This window comes from Gossypium raimondii, chromosome 9 (assembly GCF_025698545.1).
Source record: "Gossypium raimondii isolate GPD5lz chromosome 9, ASM2569854v1, whole genome shotgun sequence".
In the NCBI taxonomy this organism is placed as follows: Eukaryota; Viridiplantae; Streptophyta; class Magnoliopsida; order Malvales; family Malvaceae; genus Gossypium; species Gossypium raimondii.
The window spans coordinates 3,355,388-3,364,542 of record NC_068573.1 but is presented as its reverse complement, the minus strand read 5'-3'; the positions used below and the strand labels follow the sequence as shown (position 1 = coordinate 3,364,542).

Here is a 9,155-nt window from a genome sequence, read left to right as displayed (position 1 = left end):
CGAGTATAAGGCTGAATTTTTAAGACTGAACCGTTATACTCGAGGTATGGTGGCATCTGAGTATGAAAAATGTGTCCATTTTGAGGATGAGTTGAGGGATACTCTGAGGGTATTGATTGCTTCGCAGAGGGAGCGAGAGTTTATAGTTTTTATGGATAAGGCAAAGATCACCGAGGAGGTTAAGCACATAGAACACAAAAATAAAGATCGAGAGTGAGGCAAGAATAAGAGGGATTCAGAGCCCTCTAGTTCTGTTCAGAGGCCTAAGAAATGGGCCAGACCTAATGGGCCTATTAGAGTAGGAGTTCTTGTTGCTCCTACTGGGATTCAGCCTTGTGGTGATTGTGGTAGACGCTATCCGAGTGAGTCTTGGAGGAGATTAGGGGCTTGTCTACGGTGGTGATTATGGTAAGATGCAAGCTTCGAAACTGGGTTTTGTTCAGTCTCAGAGGGAAGTGCAGCAACCACCTAAGGGCTGTAGACCGGCTAGGAGTGGTAATGGTATGGACCAAGGACATAGAGCACCGGGCAAAGGTGCTAATCAAACTGAGGCGAGGCAGCCTGCATTGGTTTATACTGCTCGATGCCGAAATGATAAAGACGCCCCTAATATGATCACGAGTACATTCTTTATTTTTTATGCCCCATATACTACTTTGATAGATATATGATCTACACACTCCTATGTAGTTAGTATTGTTCTTGAGAACTTGGGGGTTTTTGTTGAGTGTACTTTTGGTGAGATTACTGTACTGAGTCTGTTGGGGCAATTTGTTTTGGTTAGTAGACTATATAGGAATGTTCCATTAGCGGTACAAGAGGCTGTGTTTCTAAAAAATTTGATGGAGCTACCGTTTGGGAAGTTTGACTTAATTCTGGGTATGGACTGGTTAGTTGAGCACCGAGTTAGTTTGGACTGCGTTACTAAAAGGGTTGTTCTGAGGACCGAGGATGATAAGAAAGTGGTTGTGATTGGCGAGCGTCGAGATTACCTGTCTAATGTAATCTATGCTCTAGTGGCCGAGAAGTTCGTTTGAAAAGGGTGTGAGGCATATTTGGCCTACGTCAGTGTTTCAGTTTCTAGAGACTCTTCTGTTGGGGATATCAAAACAGTGAGGGAATTTTTGGATATTTTTCCCGAGGTGTTACTGGGTTTACTTCTGAATTAGAAAGTTGAGTTCGGTATTGTGATTTTACCAGGTACAGCTCCAGTGTCCATCGCTCCATACCGTATGGCACCGAAGGAACTTACAGAGCTTAAGGCTCAACTTTAAGAGCTTCTGGATAGTGGTTACATCTATCCAAGTGTGTCTCCATGGAGGGCACCGGTTCTGTTTGTGAAGAAAAAATGGTACCATGAGGATGTGCATTAACTATCGGCAGTTGCATAAACTGATAGTAAAAAATAAATATCCACTTTCGAAGATCGATAACCTATTTGATCAATTTCATGGGGCTGCGTCATTCTCAAAAATAGATCTTTATTCTGGTATCATCAACTTAGGGTTAAAGAAGCCGATATTCATAAGACGGCTTTTAGGACTCATTATGAGCACTGTAAGTTCCTAGTTTTGCCCTTTGGTTTAACGAATGCTCCGGCTGCATTCATGGATCCGATGAACTGAGTTTTTTAGCTGTATCTGGATCAGTTCATTATATTCTTTATTGACGATATTTTGGTGTACTCTAAGACTGAGGATGAGCATGATGAGCATCTTAGAGTAGTGCTTCAGATACTTCGAGAGAAATAGCTCTACACTAAGTTGAGCAGTGTGAGTTCTGGTTACAAGAGGTAACTTTTCTAGGGCACGTTGTTTCTACTGAGGGGATCCGAGTTGATCCTAGAAAGATTGAGGCTGTGCTTGATTGGAAACAGTCTAAGAACGTTTCAGAGATCCGCAGCTTTCTAGGTCTTGCAGGTTATTATCGGTGGTTTGTTTAGGGGTTTTCACTTATTACAGCTCCTCTGACTAAGCTTCTGCGCAAGAATATTCTTTTTGTCTGGACTGATGCGTAATAATCGAGCTTTGAGAAGCTCAAGACTGTTCTGACTTAGGCTCTTATTCTGATACAGCTTGAATCTGTAAAGAGTTTGTAGTGTATACTGATGCATCGCACGTCGTCTTGGGTTGTGTTCTGATGCAAGATGGTAAGGTTGTGGCTTATGTGTCCTGATAGCTTAAGTCACACGAGGGAAATTATACGACGTACGATCTCGAGTTAACCGTTATGGTGTTTGCTTTAAAGATCTGGAGGCAATATCTGTATGATGAGAGGTGTATCATCTACACCAGTCACAAGAGCCTCAAGTACCTCCTTACTCAAAAGGAGTTGAATCTTAGGCTGTGTCAATGGATTGAGTTGCTTAAGGATTATGACTGTATGATAGAGTATCATCCCGGTAAAGCCAATGTGGTGGTCGATGCTCTCAGTCATAAAGTGATATCTAAGTTGAAAGCGATGTTCGCTCGTCTTAGTTTGTTTGATGATGGGGGTCTGTTAGTTGAGTTGCAAATTAAGCCGACTTGGATTGGGTAAATTCAGGAAAAACAGCTAAGGGATGAGTCTTTGGTTCTGCGGTTTTGTCAGGTTGAGAGTGGCAGTACTTCTGATTTTAAACTGAATAAGGATGGGGTTATATGTTTATGAGGACAAGTTTGTGTACCAAACGATTCTGATCTGAGACAATCGATTCTGAAGGAAGCGTATAGTAGCCCTTATGCTATGCATCTTAGTGGTGGCCAGGATCTTCGTGAGCTGTACTGGTGGTCGGGATTGAAACATGAGGTAACGGATCTTGTTACTCGTTGTCTGACGTACCAGTAAGTTAAGGCTGAGCACTAATTCCCTTCAGGTTTGCTAAAACCTGTTAACTTTCCCTTGTGAAAATGGGAACATGTGACGATGGACTTCGTTAGTGGGTTGCCTTTAACACCTACTAAAAATGATTCTGTGTAGGCCATCGTGGATCGATTGACCAAGTTCACCCATTTTATTCCAGTTCGGATGGATTATTCTCTGCAAAAGTTAGCGAAGCTCTACATCTCCGAGATTATAAGATTACATGGGGTACCAAATTCTATAATTTCTGATAGGGATCCTCGCTTCACTTCTTGGTTTTGGAAGAAATTGCATAAAGCTCTAGGTTCGAGAATGAACTTCATTATTGCATTCCATCTTCATCTATTCAGATCAGGTAAATTTCGAGGCCAAATTTTTAGGGGGTAAAGTTGTAACGCATTGAATAATTTAAGTTTGTTTTTGTGAAATATGACACAACTATGTATCCACTTCAGTGGTTAAGTGTTTTGGGTATGTGTATGAGGTCTTAAGTCCAAGTCCCACATTTGGAAATTTTGTTATTTTCTTTTGATCCAAGACTTATCCTTGTTGGGTGGGTTTATATAAGATTCTTTGTAAACTCTTATTAGAATGAGCTTACTAGTTCGAGTGGTAATGAGTTAGCTTGTTGGAGGTCTTGTGTTCGAATTCTTGCATGAACGTGGGTGATATTTTTGCTCTGATTGTATGAAAGAGGTTCGGTGGAAGTGAGATTCTGAGTTAGTTGAGGTTGAGTTGTTAGTGGGAAGTTGAGATATACCCATTTTTGTTTTCATTTTTGGTTTTTTTTCAAAAAACGATTTTCTCTCTCTCTTTCCAATTCTTTCTGACGTTTTTTTTTCTGTGTTCCTTCCCCATCAAAAGTTTCTTCTTTCTTTTTCCTTATTCTATCAAATATTTTGCTCTAAATCATTGTGAAACGGATCCTTGGTCTCTTCGTGTGATTAGGTAAGCGAAGGTGGTGAGTTCTTGCTCGTTTTAGAGACATCAGTTTGTGATAATCTTTGTTGATGTTACTTTTCGTAGTTCGATTTTTAGGTTTTGGCAGCAGTGAATCGTGAATAACGGGGCACTTCTCTCTCGGAATCGTAGACGGAATCATTCAGGGTAGTGGGTAAGTGTTGAACGCTTAATTTGCACCGTTGTTGGTTTTGTTGGTTTAATTTAATTGAGAATTAAAACTGATTGTGGGAGCATATAATGTCAATTTTTTACGTTTTGGTAGGCTCGGGATTGCTTACGCATCAAAATCGAACCAGGTGTGTACCCTAAACACAAAAAATCAAGGTTCAGCAAAAGCCGAAGAAGGGCAATGTCGACGTCACACGGGCTTGTGCTCGGCTGTGTGGCTGGTCGTGTGCGAGACACGGCTGTGTGTATGTCGTAGGTGTGGCTATGCGCGAGACACGACCGTGTGACGGTGTGAGTGTGGCCGTGTGGGCCACACAGATGGCCAGATTAGGCGTGTGGGTTTTGGGCCAAGCCGTGTGGGCCACACGGGTAAGGCCAATCTGGGCGTATGGGCCCACACGGGCATGTGGGCGTAGGATTTTGAAATTTTTCCTAGGGTCACACGAGCCGTTCCGATTGATTGTGGGACTACCGTGGGGTCGGTATAGGGCTAACCAAACCCTAACTCATGTGATCTGGTATTCTGATAGTCTGATCTAAGTAGGACACTAATAGATATGTCTGACTGTTCTGTTTGAGTATATATGATATCTTTATACGAGCATGTTAATCATGTTAATTCTGTTAATTCTATATTTTGTATCTATGTTTGGGGTGGGATTTGCATATGTGGAGGAAGTGATCTATACGATGACCTTTCCCTTGTATTCTAGCAACTTGACTGCATATTATTCTATTATGTGTTGCGTCGACACTATATGGTGTGTTGGGATGGATGAGTGTTTTTAACCCTACATGGTGTAATGGGATGGTCGGAGATGGTATGTAAAGGATGGGGGTAGGATTCTATATATTTGTTCTGTTTATCTAATTCGATATCTCAGATCATTATGGACTTAGGTCCAATCAGATTCATCGTATATAAAATTCCGTGTGTGTTGCATGACTATTTCTGTTGGGTTAGACACTAAGTTTACGAAAAATCACATTTGTTTGTCTGTTCTGTTCAGGTAATCCACAAACTTAGGCGGGTCGGTACAATGGAGGATCAGCGGTGACCACTCAACAGAGAACTGCTTTTATTTAGTAGTAACGATTTTATTTTAAAATCTAGTTTTTCTTAAGAGTTTATAATTTTTGGGACTCTCTAGACTGTATGGTTTTAACTTTTGGATTTGGATTTTGTTTTGCTTTCTTTTCCGCAATGTTGACAAAAATACTTTACGCAAACAAATGGTTTTAACAAATGGTTTTTGGAAACACCAGTTTGGTTTTGTTTTAAACGATTTTCAAACTTCTGCTGCGAAATAAATGGTTAACTTTAAAAAACAACTTATAACGGTTTCAGTAATATATAAATGAATTTATTTTATACAAACTTGGACATTTTATCAAATAACTACACATGGTTTTATCGAAGTATCATCGGTTTCAAAATCCTTCTTCGTAACACTTTCGGATTCAGCCATAATGTCTAGGTCGTGTTTGGGGTGTTACAAAATTATTATTTATTTAATTACTGTTTTTTAAAACTAAATATTTTAGTCACTTTTTCTTTAGTTGCCATTAGATGAGTTACGGATAGCTGACAAGAGGCTTTTCTATTTATCTAATAATAAATTTAGTCCTTTAATATTTACACATCCTATCAATTTGATCCTAAATATAAAAAATTTAACAAATTTAGCTATAAATATTTACAAAACTTATCATTTTAGTTCAAATTCTAAAAATTCCTCTCAACATTTATAAAATGAGAAACTTTGATTTTTTTATTCAATAAATCAAAGTAACTATAAACTATTAGTCAATATTTGACTCTTAATTTCCAGTTATACATATATTTGGTTTTAATTTGCAAGCTCTCGGTAAAATCTATACAATTATATTTAAAAGGAAGTGCCTAAGGTGTCCATATTTTCCCTTCTTTTTACTTTAATACATTACGGGTAAATTTCAATTTCAATCCTTCTGCTTTTTAGAATATAAGAATGTTTGAATTTTAATTTGATCCCTATATTTCTCTCAAATTTAAGATTTAATCTAGATACTTTAATTTTGACATAATTTGATACCTCAACTTTTATAATGGCATTAGTTAGTCTAAATACTTTATTCTAATTTAAAATAATTATGAAAATTTTAAGAATTTTTAGCACCATTAGAATTCTTTATTAAACTTAGGTCCATTACAATATTATCTTTTTATTACATGGATACTAAGTTTTTTTTTTCAAAATGTCATAACAACACAAAAGAATTCTAACAGTGTTAATAAATGAACCTAAAATTTTAAATTCAAAAATAGAGACTAAATTTTTAAAAATAAAAATATGAAAATTAAATTCTAAATATTTGAAAAATACAAAAACAATTAAAATAATGTTTTCTTTCCCAATCAATCATGAGAAAATTGAATAGAATAATGAAAGTAGGCTCCAAAGCAAAAGTCATTTATGCCCATTAATTGATGTTGGCATTATTAGATCTGTTCTTGCAAGGGATTTCAGATTTGGGCCTAAACGTTGAATTAAGACTTTTGCTTTGGGCCCTTATTAATTGGATTTCACAGCTTTTTTTTTTAAATATAAATTCGCATGATTAGAATGAAAACAAGAAGTATTGTTATTTTTAATTTTTAAAAAGTAAAATATGTTATTTTGTAAATGTTTATCTATATATATAAATAATGTGGGTGAAAATATATGTAAAAGTATTTAAATGTATAAAATATCAAAATAAAGCTTTGATTAAAGTGGTAAAAGAAGATTTTATATACGTTGGTGGTATGGGTTCAACTCACACTATATCTAATGGGTGAAGACAAAAAATTTATTTTGGGGGGCCGAAATTAAATTTTAATTTTTACGATAATAAAAATATAATTTCACTATTTTAATAACTTATATCTTTATAATTTTTAAATGATTAAATCGATTTTTTCTTTTTAAGGGGGCCAAAGTATAATTTTACCTTTACTAATTTAAATTTTTTTAAAAAATTAAAAAGTCTAAATAGAAAATTTTTCATTTTCGGGGGCTGCCAGCTAGGGGTGTGCATTCGGTTAACCGACCGGTTAACCGACCCGAATTAGTAATAACCGAATTAACCGACCTTCAAAATTTTTTAACCGTTAACCGAACCGAATTTTTTTCGGTTAACCGAATTAACCGAAAATCATATAATTTTTATTTTTGGTTAAAAATTAACCGATTTAACCGACTTAACCGATTTAACTGATTTAACCGACTTAACCAATTTAACCGATTTAACCGACTTAACCGACTTAACCGATTTAGTTCAACTGAAATATCAGAATCGATGTATATTGTATGACCAGATAACACTGAGTCCATACTTCTATTGAGGACTCTTCCAGAATACCATACATTTGGCTTTCCTATCATGTCTAGTTTCTTTGCTTCATGAAAATCGGCAACAAGACATGAGTTTTCGGAAGTAGTAGACCCAGCAAGCCGATTCAACTCATCTACACATGCGGCATTGTCTTCTGCACCCTTCACAGTGTAGAGTGATTCACTTAACCTTACTGCATGAATGGAGAAAACAAAAATTATAAACTAACAGAAATCAAATTACCCCACAAAAATTATAAACTAACATTTCTGCTTCCATTAACAAGGCAAGCAACAACAGGTAACATAAGGTATCCTAATCTTAACAAGTAGTAGAATAACTGAGTTCGAATTTTCGTATTAAACAAGCATTGCAGCAAATCCTTCATATTGCAACAAAACATAACACAACAGGGAAGTATGAAATGAGAGGCATATCCTAATCTTACCATTCCTCTTGACACTATCCAAAAACCATCCAAGTTTAACAAGGAATAGACCATTTCTCGATCCATGTTTTACAGCGTGAACAACGTTTTGTTTAATTTAATTTGGGTTGTTGACAAAAGTCCAAGTATAATGAATACTGAATAGTGGTGGTCAATTTAAAATTTATTTCTCAAATATTGCTTCATTCCCAAATTTAATATCTTAAACAACAAAATCTCATCAATCTTAATGAAAAATTTCATTTATACTTGCACTGGATCCAATGTATTTTGATAAAGCTAATTATGCTTTTACTATTTATATCATCTCTACTTTTAATTTTGTTAAATCAATTTATGTAATATTTTAAAATATCACTTAGAATCTATGTCTAAAGTAAAGCAAATAAAAAATATCAGCAAATTCCAGCAAAGGTCATATTAGATTACCATCATTAAATTAAAATAATAGAGAAACTAAATAAAAACGAGGTCATAATTAAATCTTTGATAAATTAGCAAATTCCAGCAAAGGATCTCAGTCACCCACGCAATAAAGGATGAAGAAGAAAAGCACTGGAGACTTTAAATAGATTAATTTAATATGTAAAAAATCTTGCAGTGATTTGAAACTTAGAAAGAAAAAGAAAACTAAAGAAGAAAGAACTGAAGAAGAACTGAAGAAAATGTAGAAAACTTAAAAGAAACGAAGGAAACGTGTGCATGTTCGACTGAGATTTTATTCATTTTTAACAAAAAGAGACTTTTTGTAGCAACTTCAAAGTGGAATCACTGGACGTCCATTACGGCATGTTACCAGTGAAGAAATTGGAAAAAAAACAAAACCCTAAAATTAAAAATATATCTGCCATTGAAGAAATTGGAAAAAAAACAAAGGGAAATTAGAAGAAAGCAAACCTAGCCTCTGGGTTTTGGTGTGCTGGAAGAGAAACGGACAGCAAAAATGGTGAATTTTCCCGATTTGACTGAAAATCTGAGATTGAGACTGAGAAATGAGAAATGGCCGATTTGTGTTTTTGTTTGCTATTAGTGTTACAAGTACCCTACCTGCAAAATGTTTGGTTATTGGGCTTGGAGCCTGAGTGCTCTTGAGAAAATATTTGGTTATTGGGCTTGGAGCCTGGAGGAGAAAAAATAAATTGGGTTGGCCGGCTGGGTTTACTTTAAGGCCCATTATCCTGCAAAATTCGGTTAACCCAAAAAAATTCGGTTAACCGACCGGTTTCGAACCGATTTAACCGTTAACCGAAAATTTAAAAAATTCTTAACCGACCCCCGACCGAAAAAATTCGGTTAACCGACCGATTAACCGAATTCGGTCGGTTAACCGAATTTTTTCGGTTTTACCCGAATTTTGCACACCCCTACTGTTTAGAGT

The 9,155-nt window shown here is 36.0% G+C and overlaps 1 protein-coding gene across 1 annotated transcript; it reads right to left on the bottom strand.

Annotated features, from left to right (window-relative positions):
- Positions 1-6,763: 6,763 nt before the first annotated feature.
- Positions 6,764-8,951, bottom strand: LOC105797383 (uncharacterized). Its single transcript, XM_012627367.2, has 2 exons — positions 8,675-8,951; positions 6,764-7,522 (listed from the first exon to the last, which is right to left on the bottom strand). Exons 1-2 carry the CDS (start codon positions 8,949-8,951, stop codon positions 7,161-7,163), a joined length of 639 nt encoding a protein of 212 aa, XP_012482821.1. The 3' UTR covers positions 6,764-7,160.
- Positions 8,952-9,155: the final 204 nt, after the last annotated feature.

Coding starts and splice junctions, on each gene's coding strand:
- LOC105797383 (XM_012627367.2), bottom strand. CDS start 8,951: ATGGGCCTTAAAGTAAACCCAGCCGGCCAACCCAATTTATTTTTTCTC. Junction 7,523..8,674: donor CACCAAAACCCAGAGGCTAG/GTTTGCTTTCTT, acceptor CCATTCATGCAG/TAAGGTTAAGTGAATCACTC.